Source organism: Phalacrocorax aristotelis, chromosome W (assembly GCF_949628215.1).
Source record: "Phalacrocorax aristotelis chromosome W, bGulAri2.1, whole genome shotgun sequence".
In the NCBI taxonomy this organism is placed as follows: domain Eukaryota; kingdom Metazoa; phylum Chordata; class Aves; order Suliformes; family Phalacrocoracidae; genus Phalacrocorax; species Phalacrocorax aristotelis.
In genome coordinates, this window is record NC_134310.1 from 28,039,147 (window position 1) to 28,054,631 (window position 15,485).

The following is a 15,485-nucleotide window of genomic DNA, read 5'->3' on the forward strand; positions in this document are numbered from 1 at the left end:
TTTTACCCTTAAATAGAACAACTTTATTCAACCAAACCCAAGATTATTCCAAAACTATTCCTTAGGATTGGTTTATAGAATTATTTTTGCTATTTTTCCTATTCAAAATCCCTTACATATTGCTTAGAAAAAAACCCTTATCTTTGAAATTTAATTTAAAAAGCATTTTGTTGGAAAAACATGGGAAGGTGAGGATCCAGTTCTTCTTAATCATGCTTTTCTATTTCTCCAACAAAACTAAATGGACTAGTGAGAAGCCACACCATATGAAAATGAGGATCAAGAAGTGCAACTTCCAAGTGACCTGGACAGTGGTGACATTAACAGACACGTCGGGAGTGACGAGCAATGCAAAGCTTTAAGACTGCGGTCTTCAGCCATGCTGCAGTTCTACCCTGCGCTGAACTCTAAGCCTAGCAAAACAATTTAAAGTTCTCTTTATTTCAGTAACATAGAAATAATTTTACTTCGAAGATTTTGGTTCAGGGGCCTGAAGGCTCAATCCCCCCCCCCGCGGCAAGCGAACCAGCATGCACCATATTATTACACAACTGGCTGAAGAGGATGAACGCGTCGCGTCCCTTGAGCGTGGCAGGAGCTTGTACCGAAGAACAGGCCACAATCCCAGGGCTGTGTTTTGAAAGCATTATAATCTTTTACTTGATAGAAAAGTTAGGTGTCCATTCAAAAGTCTCTTCCAAGTTGATGTGTTTGTGGATGACTTTCAAGATCCAAATAACCTAATGGATGCAACAGAAAATAAAAAAAACCCAGCAGATGAGAACAGGGTACACTGTTTAACAGTCACGCCAATGCCATTCCAGCTGGGAACCCTAGTGAACGTCTGGAGGTCGATTTTGCTCCCCCACACATCAGACCTTAGAGCTACAGAAGGGAAAAGAAGACAGCCCACTAGCCTGCCTAAAACCTGTCGCTTCCAGAGACTATTCTCAAGGTTGATTCCATTCTATTGCTTGGTGAGTTTTCTCCTCCCACAAAATGAAAAACATCCTAGAAGTTAAACTGAAATGCTGACCCAAATGACGTTTTGCCTAAGCAACCCACGACAAGCAACACTGTATCTAAGGCTCAATGACCCACATACTGGCAGAGGTTTTCATGTACTACAGGTGCCCACATCAGCGAAGAACTGGGAGGCCAACCAACATCCCTTTGAAGATGCATGCAAACAAGTGAAATGAAAAGGAATTATGGAACAATAGAGTGGGGGAGAGATCCAAAAAGAAATGTGTGAGAAAAATCCCAACATACACACCTTCCTGTAAACAAATGACAAGGTGCTGCACAGCGTTACTTACACAATCATGCAGAACATCATGAAGACATTCCACAAGGCAATGAAGATGCGAAAATATCTGAGACTCAGCAGAAACTCTCTGATATTATCACCTAAAAATCAAGAGAAGAAACCTTTGACATAAAAAATACCTAATACACTGCCAAGTCACATGCTCAGCACTGCCTGAAAAACAATTCTGACACAGAAAAAAACCAAAGAGGTCATAGAACAAAAAACTGAAAAGTCGAAGTTTTAGGTAAATGATCCATACTGTGTTCAGCACTTCCCTCCTAAGGGCATGTGGGAAAATAAACAACGATAAAAAGGGTTCACGCAATTAAAAAGGGAAGGGCAGCCCTCTGCTGTAGTTTCCTGCCACTTTTAATGAGCAAGAAGAGATACACGGGTACACAATCTAAAATGGGAATCAGGTTGTAGGCAGAGCACCGGCACCTACGTTCAAAAATGCAGAAGAGAAACGTGCATTTTTGTATTTCTTCTCAATTTGGGATCAACAGTTGGGTTTGTCATGCCTGCACGTAAGCATCATGGAGCCAAATTTTAGGTTGGAATTTAGTAAACCGGTTGTTCCACCCACGGAGTAATTCACATCCACATAAAACGGGGTTAAACTTGTACTTTGGTGCCTCGGAAATGCTTTAACCAAGAATTTCCTTCAGAAAAGGCCCGTTCCTGCATGTATTTAGACAGTTCCGAGCAGGGCGGCCCTCCGGGGGCAGCGGCGCAGCCCAGACCCGCTCCGAGGCTCCCGAGTGCCCTCTGTTACCGGTCGTGGGCTCCCTCGACTCCTCGCCGAAGCCCTCCGTGTCTCTCCTCCTCCTGCGGGACAGCGACAAGGGGGGGGTCCGTGTCAGGCAGGGTGAGCCCCCCCGAGCCGGCGCCTGCCTCCCTCCCTCCCTCCCTCCCTCCCTGCCCGCCGCTCACAGCCTGAAGTTGAGCACGGCTCCGGCGTTCATCAGCAGCGTCCTAAGGGAGAGACAGAGAGAGGGCGTGAAGCACGGCCGGCCGTGCCGCCGCCGCCGCCGCCGCCGGCCACCCGCTCCCCGCTCCCGCTACCCGCAGAGCAGCAGGTCCCCGATCATGGCGGCGGCTCCGGTGGCGGAAGCGGAAAGGGCGGACGCTGCCCGCACCGCCTGCGCTCCCCGGGGGCGGCACCGGGGCTCGCTCCCGCCTCCCCCGCCGCCACAGCGCCGTTAGAGGCTAGGCCGCGCCCCGGGGCGTCCCTCCGGCAGGCGGGTCCGGGGGCGGGCCGGGGCGAGCGGCGGGCGGGCGTGCGGGCCGCACGGCGGGTGGCGGTGCCCGCTGCCGCGGCGCCATGGAGCTGGCGGGAGCCCTGCAGCTCGGGGAGCTGGCGGCCGCCTTCGCCTCCCTGCCCGTTTTCCCGCTCTTCGACACGGCTTACTTCATCGTCTCCATCCTCTACCTCAAGTACGAGCATGGTGAGTGGGAACCGCGCGCCCTTCCCCGGCCCGGCTGAGGCGGGGAACCGGCGGCCTCCTCGCAGCGGCCCCCGTCAGTCAGGGCCGGGGGCGGGCCGGGCCGGGCGGGGCGGGGGGGCCGCGGTCTGAGGGGCCCCTTGGGGGAGAGCGGTGACATTCGTGTCACGGCTTCTGAGCCATAAACCTGACATTATTTTCCCTTGTGCGTGAGCAGGTAACACCGCCCGCCCGCTCCGCGCTGCCGGCAGCCGCGGCGCCGTGTGCCTGACGGGATTCGGGGCTCAGAGCCTCGCTGCGGTGCTTTCCCAGAGCTTCTGACACGTGTGTTTAAATATACAGCAGAAAGAAACCCCGAGAACTAGTGACTCTGATTTTGGAGAATAATCGTGCTTTTTATTTAAGATTAGATTCCAACCACACGGAAGTATAGAAGTTCAGTCGCTTCTCTGCTGCTGTCCCAGGACCTAGTGTTGCGTTCTTGTCCAGCTGCTTGGCTTTGCTATTCTTGTGGCAATGCTCTCCCCCTATTTACATACAAAAATGCTATCAGTAAAACCTTGGGGTTTTTTCCCACCTTCCAGACCACGCAGTAATGCGTTCTCAGGCACCCTAATTGACCTTGCTTTGTTTGTTCTCCTGGGCTTATCTTGTAAAGATCGATAGATCTGCATCTTAGCTTTCACCTTCTGCGCTGTTGCAGTCTGACTGCGCCTTGGTCTTTTCTGAATGCCATCTTCTCTCCGTATTTTTGATGGTGTGTGCACTCTTTGTGCTCCGTTTTGGATGGTTTCAGTGTAACTGCCTGGTGACTGAGGAGAAAAAAACAACCCGCTTTCGTATGACTTTTAAATCCTCCAGTTGTGAGATCTCTGTGCTGTACAATCTACATTCTGTTCTATTTAAGCTCCATGTAAACAGAAGTGCTGGGTTTTTGAGGCCCGATCACTTACAGCTGTCTCCCAGCATTAAGTCCTGAACAGAGCAGTTAACAGGCAACCCCTATGGAAATAGCTTTTAAAAATATGTAAGCCCAGTAATCCACTTGGACTGGATACGGCTGGGGTGTCCTTTTCACTAGAGTGCTACACTGCTTCATCCCACAGCTCCTAGGCTGAAGATCAGTGTCAGGACAGTAATGTTGTGTTTCCTCCTTGGAGACAGCATGGCTTCATGGAGCCAAAGGGAAAACAAGTGTTACTAAATTTAAGCCTCATACGAAACCTCAGGTTCCTATAGAACCAGCTTCGTATCATGGCTGCTGCAGCCGTCTCGCTGTGTTTTCAACTGGTTCAAATGTCTCTGAGGATGGAAGAGTGTGAGCAGTCATAGCTTTACCATATGCTGATTCACTTACTGCTATTTAAGGTAGGCCCCTCTTAGTAATGGTGACATAACATTTTAGCATTCTCCCTTCTGACTGCCTATTCCTGCCTTACTGAACAGAGCTTGGTATCTGAAACACTGCACAAAGAACTCTGGAGCAGCTTAAGGCCATGAAACATGTCTACGGAACTGATGTTCTGGAGAGACTTCCTCAAAGAAGTACAGAGGTGGATATGAAAATGGCTAGAGGAATAAAAAAAAGGCAATAGAAGGTTGTGGGAGGAGACTGTAATGTATTACCAAATAATAAATACTTAATCATATTTTCAAAGGGCATTTCCAAACAAGTACAGGAGCGGGAAGACTACTTAAATCCTCTTCTTTCAAATAAAGATTAAGAACTACTGTTCTATTTTTACAAGTTACCTTATGAATGAAAGAGCTGAACAGATTGTTCATGAATTCTAGAGGGGACCCAGGGTGAAGCAATGGAGAGAATGGTACTAGTATGCGTTTTATTTTTGGGCTGTAAAAATACATTGATTTCAAGGGAAAAATGTTCTTTCTGATTGCAGTAAGTGGCAGCAAATAGAGGAGATAAACTCTTAGCCAATTCATAAACTGCTAATGACTCTGTTCATTGAAACCTTCCAGGGGGCCTGCAACTACAATCGCATGTATAATTTCTTGACAATATCTGGTACTTGTTCAGGCTTCACAGAATCCACATTTTTGTAATTTGTTTTACAAGCCCTTTTCTTTGACTTATTTTGTTGGAGAATGTGCACCGCAAGCCTCTTTCTTAGAGGGTCTCAAAGTTTCTGCTTATTTGCTGCATCCGTCTTCTCATTTAGAATTTGCTTCACAGGAGCTGTGGAGATGTCTCGTAAGAGCCCTTTCGCCTCCTGGCTTTGTGCTATGCTCCACTGCTTTGGAAGTTACATACTTGCTGATCTGTTACTTGGAGAATCACCTATTGATTACTTCAGTAACAACTCCAGTGTCATCCTGGCCACAGCGGTCTGGTGAGTATTCTGCACTTCACTCAATTTATTAAGCACGAGACACCGCCAGCTGTGTACAGAACCATTGGCGTGAAGGGAGGTTTGTGTGACACACGTGTATTATCTTGCTTGGATTAACTGGGGAAAGAAGAAGTGGAGTAAGGTAGTCTGTAAGTCTTTCGTATTCCTAGATCTAGCTTCCAGTTCCTCTGAGCAGTTGCCTAATGCTCTGATTATATGGGTTGGGTCCAGTCCAGTCCCATCACCGGGCATTTCTATTCATAGCAGCCCCAGCTGAACCGTGGCCAAACCGCAAAGCAGCACGCGCTGCACGGATACCACGTATCGCAGAGGAGTGGCACACGCTGAAGATTCAGGGGCATTTTCTTCGTCATGTTAGTGAAATGTGCACAAATTAACCACATTTACTCCAAGTTTAATTTCCTCAAATGCATATGGGTTGCATGTGCTTCTGCATGACAGAATCAGCGTCTCCTTCTCCCTGACATAATTCTGGCTAACACCACAGCACTCCTAATCCTCTCTATACGTCCCGGGTCAGGGCAAACGAATGGGTCCTTAAACTCTTGGTGGTTTTGTTCCAGGTATTTGATATTCTTCTGTCCCATGAACCTCTTCTACAAGTGTGTTAGCTTTCTGCCTATGAAGCTCATCTTCGTGGCAATGAAGGAGGTGGTCAGAGTTCGCAAAATTGCGGCTGGGGTCCACCACGCTCATCACCGTTACCACCACGGCTGGTTCATTATGATGGCTACTGGATGGGTCAAAGGTGAAACATGAGATACTCCTAACAGCAGGGAGGCACCCAGCCCTGTGGGGAGGGATGGGAGGATCTGTGAGTGAAGCTTAAGGTGACCGGATCACGCAGTGCCGAGCGGCAGGCTGGTCAGGGGATGTGGTCAGCTGGCTCCAATCAATCAAGTTCCCTGGAACACCGGTATTTATTCATGCTCGCAGAATGGTCATCAGCTGAGTCATCGTCTAACTTTAAGGGAGGCACGAAGAACTGGAGTCCCTGTTAAATATGGGTGTAGAATTCAGGGATTCTTTATTCTTTCTCCTGTGTTCTACTGTCTCTGGCCTCGCCTGTATCTTTTCAAGGTGGGTTCTATCAGTGTAGAAAGAGCCCAGTCAGTTTTCCTTTAGCTTTTGTTTTGAGCAAGATTTGAACATCAGTAAATGGAACTGAGGGAAAAACCCCTTCCCTGCATCAGGAAACACTTTACAGGAAGTCTAGAAAGCGTTCGCCCTCCTCTGTTGTTTTAGGCTAACTTCTTTTAAATTTGGGAAGGATGTCATGAACCTTTTGTTCCCCTTAGGTTGTCCTCATCCCCTGGGGATGTAGAAGAGAGAGCAGAGCTCTCTTCTGGTGTGGCAGTTCTAGCTGTTCACTTTTACTGTTTCACAGGTTCTGGTGTTGCCTTGCTGTCTAACTTGGAGCAACTGCTGCGTGGGGTCTGGAAGCCAGAAACAAACGAAATTCTTCATATGTCCTTGTAAGTAGGTAGCCTGTAAATTCTCTGTCAGACCAAAAATGGAATTTAAAGAGCCATTCAGGACTGGATGCAAACCTCCTAGAAAACTTCTTTATTTCTCTCCTAGCCCCACAAAGGCTAGCCTGTATGGCACAATCCTCTTCACTCTGCAACAAACCCACTGGCTCCCTATCTCTGAAGCCAACCTCATCTTCTTTTTCACCATGTTCATGATAGTTTGCAAGGTAAGTTAACAGCGGGTGTGCTGCTACAAATCTACAGAACCAGAGAAAGGGCCCGGGCTTAAACTGGGGGTGTTCACCTTCCTAAGCCGCTACTGAAGGCATTGGCTGTGGATACCGGGGAAGATCTGCTCAGGAGATTCCAGGCTAAATTCTCCATCATATAGGCAGTATGGTAGAAGATCCTTGTGATACAGCCTTGAGTCATGTAGCAATAGGGACTTTCATCCGGGGTAAGGGGAATGCTCCTCACTAGCTAGTATTTCATAGCTGGTGTACATGATCTTTAACCTAAGCGTTCACTGTTGCATGGCAGGTTTTCATGACAGCAACTCACTCTCACGCCTCACCTTTTGCCCCAGTGGAAAGCTTTGTCTGCCCGGTGTTCTTTGGCTCTGTTTCCAGTGGACACACGAGTCATCGTCATGATCAGCACGGGGCCTCCCATGAGGCATCCCATCCTCCGCCTCCTGCAAAGTCAAAAGAGGAGCTAAATGAAGGCACAAGGAAACGGAAAGCAAAAAAAGCTGAATAAAAAAGCAATCGCATGGTAAATAGGCCAAGGAAATTCTTCCAGAGCTGAGTCTTGGAGCCACCTGTGACCTCCTTTATCCTCTAGCCCTCTCTCAGACTCCAGAGGAGAGGTGGAAGCCAAGACACTGCCAGGCGGGTCCCTGAATTTCATTTGTGCTCTCTGTGCTGCTAATATTTTCAGGGATTGGTAGATTTGTGCCAGGATGATAAGTGGGTGCCAGTTCCCAAGCTGTCAGCAATTATGATGCAGCACTTTCAACTGATGTAAAATCTTTCACTGTGTTTATTTATGAATGGAGGAAATGGTTTGTGCTCCCGCAACTCCTCTAAGTTCCTTTGAGTCTTCATTGACCTTTTTGATGTCCACCGAAACAACAAACTGTTTAGACGCAATCAATGTGGAAATTGGATTTCATACTCGAGGAAATTAAATGGTCTTATATGAGCCTGATCTAATTTCTCCTAGCTCCCACATCTGCCATATCTCCAGTTAATGTGACATTCTACAGGCAATAAGGACACCGACGCTGGCGTCCTAGCCAAACTCCGTTCCTCTCACCCAAGTTCCCTCTGATTCTTAATGAATAGAACATTGTCACTTCCTTAACTAAGTCTGTGTTTGCAAGAGCTTTGAAGCTGTGAAATGCTCCGAGTGCTACATATTGGTACCGTTATTATTCTAAACCGTTGTGTAGCGTTGCTGCACGTTGTTAACAATAGCGTGTCCCACCTCAACCCTGATCATATTTAACTAGGGAAGAAGCATGGTTCTGCTTTGTTTGTAATCCCGTGGGATACAAGAAGGGTGTGTGAGTGTAAATAAGTATTTATTACTATTTATTTATAATTGCCAGGGCACCAACGTCATGGACCTGAAACGGGCTTTTTTAAAATGTTGCATCTTTCTATAGAGAACTGGATACTTTGGAGTATGGTCCTAAGCCCACAGCTACGTGCTGGTTTGTGCTTGAAGCAGTGACTTTGGTGTGCGGAAGGACAGCCTGAACACTCCTCCCTGGATGCAGGAAGGAACATTGCCTATATCCTTAAATTAAGATATAGAGGCTGAAGAAGCAGATTTCACACCAGCCGATTAAAACCACTGGAAAAGACTGATAAAAGCTCACCAGCTGAAGATATCGATTATCCTTTGTAGGTCCCTTTCAGCCAAACTACTGGTCTGTGAGAGCAGCTTGTGCCCGATGAGTGAAGAAGAATATGAAATGCCTTGCATGGCTCAGGGAGGAGTCTGTCAGTTCGTTCATGTTCTGCTTAGCAAATACTGGCTTTTAGACTAGTTTGAAGCTCTTCTTATAACTGATTTTGTTCTTAAAAGTCTCATCTTAAGCATCGCACCCAAAAGACCAGGTTCTGAGGTTTATGTAATCGCCGAGGGCTGGGATCAGTGTGGTGAAAATGCCATGCGTGGGGCTGCGGCACAGGGCGTTCAGCTGAGCAGCACGTCACCATCCCTAGCAATAAGGTTTGCTGCCATCATCTTGCCACTGGGAATATGAATCAGAGGGTTTAAGAAAAGTGTTTTTATTTTTTTGTTTGTGAGTCCCTGTTCAAAATTGAAATTGACAGTTAATTAAAAATAATTTAAAAAAAAAAGTAATCTTGTCTACAACCAGATGAAAGCCAGTACAAAAGGGGCAAATGATTTGTGGGCTTAGGTTTTGACAGTGCCTTAATTTTGTGAGTTTCCCTCCCTGTCAGTAGAAAACTGGAGTTCTACCTGACAACTCAACGGTCTGGTTCTGCAGATGCTGGTCTACTGAAACCTGATGTCTCACTAGCATGCGCAAGACTAAATGTTTTACAAGATGTCTGATTCAAGGGGAATTTTGTTTTATAAAAGCTGTCAACAAATAAAAATTGTGAAGTGACTCTGATTGTCCGCTGGCACTTGAGGAACTATGCGTGTTTCTTTTACTCTCGTTGGTCTCAGAAGCCACACACTCCTTGATCTACTTAAAGTCTCCTTGGCCTGAGGACAAAATGACACGAAGTGGAGAGAGAGCTCAAGCTTTGGTATGTCCTACAAGTACGTATGCCTGCGCACGTTATAAATGGAAATAACACGGTAAACGGTCGTAGCTTTTGTTGTTGTGTTGTCGTCCAAGCGGACTTTCTGAGGTTTCGGGGAGGGAAATAAGGAAACGAACTCCCTTTGGTGTTAATACGAGTTAACTCTGCCTTTCCTTTTGTCTCTGTAAGAGGGAGGAGGACATTCACCTGGGACAAGTAAGCACACACAGGCCAGTACAACCACACCCACACAATTCTAGCATATTTACATGGAGTTTCAGTATTTCTATTTAAAACTGAAAAAAATCAAGATGCTTTGAACAAGCATGAGTATTTATTGGGCCTGCTACTGTTAGCTGCTGCTTTCTAAGCGCCAGAGTCCTTGCTCTTCAAAGTCTTTTGGAGTAAGTCAAATCATAGCTGCTAACCAGGAACAGAGAGGAGAAATATTCCAAGGGATGTTAAAATTAAAGCTCTGTACGCCCTCGGAGTACTGTATCTGGAACGGGATTAGTACTGAGAAGACAACTGCCATAACGAAGAGTCACAGGTTTCATTTAGTGAAGCCTTTCATGGTGAGAGATATGGAACCTTTCTTGAATTTCCATGGCTCAGCACTGGTAGTCTTTAGTGCAATTCCAGAGAGGCGTCCTTCATCCCAAGAAGCAAAGATGGCTCTTTCAAAAAGCAGCATATTTTAACCATTCCTGCAGGGACACAGGGTTCTACAGGGCTGCCGCTACACTTCTGGGAAGCCCTAATTTACCTGTGCATACGCTTCTTCCTTAAGACTCTGCTCCAACCAGAATGAAAATGGTGCCTGGGCATTTCCTAGAGGGATGGATTAACTTCTGTGGCACAGAGCTGGGAGCGATGAGGAAAGCATGGCGCAGTTGATCGACCTGGCTCACTGAATGAGGACCTGCAGAGGGCTATTTATTTTCTGAAGGGTTTCACACACACACCCCCCAAGATCTAACTCTTAAAATGTTATTAATCCTCCTTAATTTATCAGAGTGGTTGAGAATATAAGTTGCATTGGAGTGTGGGATTTAAAGTCTCTGTATGATCCAACCAGTGGGAAAGAGGGTCAGTGCAAGCCTTATGCATATTAAAAAAAGCCTTCAGAAAAAAGCACTAGGATGTTTCCTGTGGCTCAACCATTCTCCTCTCCTGTGACATCCATTTCGGTGTTAGAACAAATTTTGCTCAGGACCTGGGTGGAACAATAAACAAGAGCAGGCGGATGAGAGTAGGTATTTCGAGTGCTTTGAAAAATCCTACAATGTCTCAAGAGTCCCACGCTGTGCTGGCTGTGCAGAGTATTCCCGGCTCCAAACTGCGGCAGCACAGGGTAGCAGAGAAACATGCCGGGGCTTAGACTTCCACAGGGCAGACGTCATTCCCTCCAAAGATGTTCTGATCTGATAACTCCTGATACTAACTCTAGTGACATGGAGTTATATTTAGCAATAGGTTTAATCCTCAAAGAGGCCCTGGTTGCCCGATGGAAAAAGCAACGTGTTTCAGTTGCTGCTCTCAGCATTTCTTGTTGATTGACAGGTTTCCTTTTTCTGGTACAGAGGGTGAGCCAAACCAAGTGTCCACAGCTTTTGCATTGTTGCAGATCAGCTTCGCAGACAGGGAAAGCTCTACAGCCCTTACTGTGTTTGTAGAAAAAAACCACAAAACCTAGGATAGATTTACAGAAAATGTCAATAATTCTTCATGGAAGTGAAAAAAATGGGAGGCCAAAGGAAAGAATTTCTGTACTGAAGGGCTTCTGTGAGAAAGGGCAAAGCCAACCCACTAGAGCACCAAGCTAGAGCAACCATGCTCTTGTTTTCCCCTTTTCCTTTTACTTATTAATGACAGCATGTACATTCTTCCACGTTTCGCCCAAAGAATAACTAAATTAAATAATCCAGCTGAGCGGAAAGACCCAGAAGATAAAGATGGATGTTACCTTGGCCATCTCCTGAGCAACAGAGAAGCTGTTCCTTTTAACACTTGCCAGGTGATCAGCTGCCAAACGCCTGCTGCTTCTTCCTGCAGCCTATCTCCTGGCTGTACGGTGCTTTAAAGGTGTAAAGAGCTACATCAGGGCCGAGAGTGCCAGCCCAAATAGCACACAGGATCACAGAAGCATTAAAAATGACAGCTTTCTGCATTTCACAGTAGCACATCTTTATTCGGGCCCTTAGCTATAATTGTCTGCTTTACAGTTTTTGTGCTATTTTTTAAAGGACCTCACTGGTTACTGTAAGGCACAGGGTCGATGACTATATGGCAGGTGAGGCTGGTTTAGCATGGCATCCCCTACAACCTTAGATACCCAGCTTTTTGCCACAGCAAGGATTTTTCTCTCAAGATACTTTAATTCTTTGCCAAAATAATGGGAAATCAGAATATACATCTATGAAAGATTTTCTAGAAAGCTCACAAAGACAGCTTGGATTTAGTATGAGCTTCTTCCGTCTCTGCTAGGAAGACAGAATACTGACAAGGCAAACGACTAGCAATGGAGAAAATAGGCTGTTGATACCAAAGCTGAGACAGTCACTCCGCACACAGAGGGCTGAGATTTGCCTCATTAGGATACTCTTACTGCTGGTCCCAAGGGAATCTGGTTTGTCCCATCCACAGTAAGGAAAGGCCAATTAAAGGGGTTTGGATTTCATCAGGCACCAACAGTGTGGTTCTTACTTGGTAAACACCCACAAAATTACCTCCCAGCTAAGAATTTAATCCTGCTCTCATGTGGTCTGTAAAGGCAGCAGTCTGTGAGCAAGCTGTTGGGGGATGATGGAACAGACAGACGGTGAGAAAACAAGTTCCCTATCATGCCAGAGCCCACGCTGCCATCGTGACTCACAGTTGCTACTCACTTCAGCTCTGTGATGAAATTTCTGACAAAAAGGAGATGTCAGTAGCGCTCAGATCTACATTCATTAATATCTTTGAGTCCGGTCTCTCTTTTACACTTGTGCATTTGCATCTTCCACACATTAACCCGAGAAAAAGTACCAGTTATAATATTTTCTAGCATGACTCTTATCTGTTTCCTTTATGTTCCAACAGAGAATTCGGGGAGGAAATGTTTTAGAGAGCTTGCAGATGTAACCTTTTAGGAAGAATCAGCGTGAGATAGTGTTTTCATCTTAGCTTTAGGGTACATGTAGGCTACAGACGTGGAATGCAGGAAAACAGGTCTGATATGTTTAGAGGCTTGAACGTTTTTATAGCCTGAGGAAATCCAGAATGGCCCTGGAGAAGATTTGGTTGGTCGCTTTTGTTTGGTTTTGATCTGCAAATTACAGAAAGCTCACCAGAAACCATAACACACATGCTGCATTCCTGTAGAAACCAAGCCGCTGCTTTTCCAATTATCCCAGCCCCTGACGCTTCTCAATCGAGCTGGCAGATCTTGACTTTCCAAAAAAAGAACTGCTGGTTGGGGACTTCTGGTCCCACTGCAACCAACTGCTCGAAGCAGTGAGCGAGCTAATTTTCTCTGTTAGTGACAAGAACTGGTGTAATCAGTAATAACGCCGGGTGTATGCAGTGTGAGATGCATAGAGCACGCCACACATCGCAGTGCCTCGAAGAACAGTCTAAAAATCCATGACTTTAGAGTCCTAATATTGGCTTAAATTAGATTTAGACGAATGTAGGCTAAACCCTAAGGTAGGCTCTCTGTAATGTTTGTCTCTTAAGGTAAGACGCTTCATCTCCCTGCCCGTTTGATTTATGATAGATTAGGATGTCAGTTAATCTCCTCCTATTTGGCTAGATGACTGTGGAGATTAATCAAATATTGTCTGCAAAAAAGGATCCCATAAATACAGATTACTAATTTTTCTTTAATTATTCCTCTGTATGCCAGAGGGACGGAGGGAGTACAGACAAGGAGAGACACCAGCCTCAAATCTCATTTCATGAAAGAAACAGAAAAACCACAGCAGCTGCTCTGGCTGATACTGGTTTTCACCGACACTCTCACTTCTGTTTCCAGGAAAAGGCAAAAAGCTACAGAAATTATAGATGATGGTCTCCTGTGAGAAAATGGGGAAGCAGAAAGTGGTTCCGAGTGAGTGTATCTGTTGGCACCATCTCTGTTTCCACAGGACATGGTGAAAGCAGCATTTCTTGTGAGATGGAGACACCTAGTCCGTTAGGGCCTCTGCTGAGATGGTTGCACCAGTTACTCTCTCTCCCTGTGCATTCCAAGGGCATTCGGACAAAGATGTTATTTTTCCACTTGATCTCTGTTGACAGCTGCGGTTTCCTGCCTTTGAGCTTGTAAATTATCAAATTTTTCTTTCTACCTTTTCCCATATGCTGCTCACCTGGGGATGGTACCCCAGCCCAAATGTAGCCAAAAAGTAGTAAATATTCATCGTGCACAGTTTAAAAGCCTTTTAGTAAATTCACTCTTGCACAGCTTGACAGAAGGCAAAGCAAATAGTGACAGGGTGTAGGCATGCTCCCTGGGTATTAAGAAACCTACTTTAAATGGCTGAGAGGGCCTAAACCATAAATGATACTAGCACTGCTAGGGTTACCTGATGCTAAGATACACAGATGAGTATTTCTAAAATAGTCAGAGGCAGCGAACAAAGGGACCTCAGGTGTACAGCACCTAACAGGGAGGACATTTAGTGCCTTAGAAAGGGACCCTGGGGATTCTGGCCAAGTGACAAACACCGGTTGCTATAGAGATACCTGTCCTCTTCAAATACAGATGGATCGCTCCAGGATGCGGTGAAGTTCCACTGCATCTCAGTGCAGACAGTCAGCCATCGCCTACTGTTCCTGTCAAAGTAGCTGCAATTTTCCCAGGCCTTCCCTGAAAGAAGGATCGAGGCAGCCTTCTGGAGAGACACACCACTGACTGGTGTTCATTGCCATTAGTCATCTCCTCTAAGAGCAGGCTCTGCTGAGGAGAGCTCAGGGAGTCCAGACAGCAGCATGAGCTTCAGTCCAGATACACGCTGGGATCTTCTCTGTGGGAAGATGGTTCCTCTTCCTTTCCAGCCCTCCAGCCTGGTCCAAATCTTCACCAGGTCATTTTTTTTCAGGTAAATAAGCTGAGAAGTCCTAAAGCTGCTGAATGCATCAGGCACCCTCTCTGCTAGAGTCTGCAAAGCATTAATGTGCTGAGACCACTGTGCTTAGCGAGAAGCTGTAAGCTTGCAGCTTCATTTCAAAGTGAAGATGCCTATGATCTGCTGCATTTTATAGACAGCTTTATTCTGTCACAACCCATTTGTGCTTAGAACACGTCAGAGATGGCAGAATTCGGCATTAGTTCAGGAACTAATTTGCAGTGAAGCCAAGTTCAGCCTAGGCACCAGCCTGCAAGAAGCGGCCGGTGCAGCGCAGCGCCTGTCTGCACACAACACAGCAAGGTTCGCAGGCTTCCTCGAAACCCTGGGCAACACACGTTTGATTCCCAACCACCACTCTAACAGCAAGAAATATTTCTGAAGAACTTTTCTTCTTGGACAAGATCCAAATATTTCCCATTTCCTCTGCCTACTGGGACACAGTTGCCAGACTGAGCTCCTGAAGTGGTAACTGGCAGCGGGTTGCAATGACTCAGGTTTTCGGGAACTATAAATCTCAGTTTCTCCTTCTGAAAAGCAATTCACTCTGTCTCCATTTCTAAATAAGAAAACACAGGCTTAGATGGGCTCTCAATTCCACAAAAAGTGCCTTCCAAAGAAAGAAAATGCTGCAGCATCTCCTCCAGTAGAGAATAACGTGATGCTGTTTGGACAGTGAGGTGTTTCCAGCCTAAGCAGAAGCATTTAAAGCATTTACAGGAACGGTTACAGCTGAGTTTCTGGAAGGAATGTGTGAGAACTGCAGACGATCTGGAATTAGCGGGCATACAAGGACACAGCTAGCGTTAAGAGTTTACCTACACCACCTGTCCAAGTTGCGGTAGGCCTCATGTATTTTCAGGGACAGTTTTGGGATGAAGGATGTGACGTGTGATTGGATTTTCACCAAAAGACAGGGCTATAAGTTAAACCTGCTCTCTCACTGTGAAGTTCGGAATTCGTGAGGGCTGGAGTGTAAAGCGATAA

At 46.2% G+C, this 15,485-nt stretch overlaps 2 protein-coding genes and 1 long non-coding RNA gene across 3 annotated transcripts; 1 reads left to right on the forward strand and 2 right to left on the reverse strand.

Annotated features, from left to right (window-relative positions):
- On the reverse strand, positions 1 to 2,508 carry SMIM7 (small integral membrane protein 7). Its single transcript, XM_075077461.1, has 5 exons — positions 2,378 to 2,508; positions 2,246 to 2,287; positions 2,088 to 2,140; positions 1,320 to 1,410; positions 1 to 740 (listed from the first exon to the last, which is right to left on the reverse strand). Exons 1-5 carry the CDS (start codon positions 2,401 to 2,403, stop codon positions 725 to 727), a joined length of 228 nt encoding a protein of 75 aa, XP_074933562.1. The 5' UTR covers positions 2,404 to 2,508; the 3' UTR covers positions 1 to 724.
- Positions 2,509 to 2,519: 11 nt separating this feature from the next.
- On the forward strand, positions 2,520 to 9,276 carry TMEM38A (transmembrane protein 38A). Its single transcript, XM_075077460.1, has 6 exons — positions 2,520 to 2,760; positions 4,952 to 5,108; positions 5,693 to 5,877; positions 6,517 to 6,604; positions 6,711 to 6,828; positions 7,142 to 9,276. The coding sequence occupies exons 1-6, from the start codon at positions 2,637 to 2,639 to the stop codon at positions 7,358 to 7,360; spliced, it is 891 nt and encodes a 296-aa protein (XP_074933561.1). The 5' UTR covers positions 2,520 to 2,636; the 3' UTR covers positions 7,361 to 9,276.
- Positions 4,577 to 7,266, reverse strand: LOC142049618 (uncharacterized). The gene is made up of 2 exons (XR_012657796.1): positions 7,176 to 7,266; positions 4,577 to 5,225 (listed from the first exon to the last, which is right to left on the reverse strand). It is a non-coding gene; the product is annotated as an uncharacterized LOC142049618 (long non-coding RNA).
- Positions 9,277 to 15,485: the final 6,209 nt, after the last annotated feature.

What these genes read in the sequence shown, in the direction of transcription:
- TMEM38A (XM_075077460.1), top strand. Translation starts at nt 2,637, where the DNA reads ATGGAGCTGGCGGGAGCCCTGCAGCTCGGGGAGCTGGCGGCCGCCTTC. An exon ending in GGCTACTGGATGGGTCAAAG is followed by an intron (nt 5,878 to 6,516) that starts GTGAAACATGAG and finishes ACTGTTTCACAG; the next exon opens with GTTCTGGTGTTGCCTTGCTG. An exon ending in GAAATTCTTCATATGTCCTT is followed by an intron (nt 6,605 to 6,710) that starts GTAAGTAGGTAG and finishes TTTCTCTCCTAG; the next exon opens with CCCCACAAAGGCTAGCCTGT.
- SMIM7 (XM_075077461.1), bottom strand. Translation starts at nt 2,403, where the DNA reads ATGATCGGGGACCTGCTGCTCTGCGG. An exon ending in GCCGTGCTCAACTTCAGGCT is followed by an intron (nt 2,141 to 2,245) that starts GTGAGCGGCGGG and finishes GCTGTCCCGCAG; the next exon opens with GAGGAGGAGAGACACGGAGG. An exon ending in GTCGAGGGAGCCCACGACCG is followed by an intron (nt 1,411 to 2,087) that starts GTAACAGAGGGC and finishes CTTGATTTTTAG; the next exon opens with GTGATAATATCAGAGAGTTT.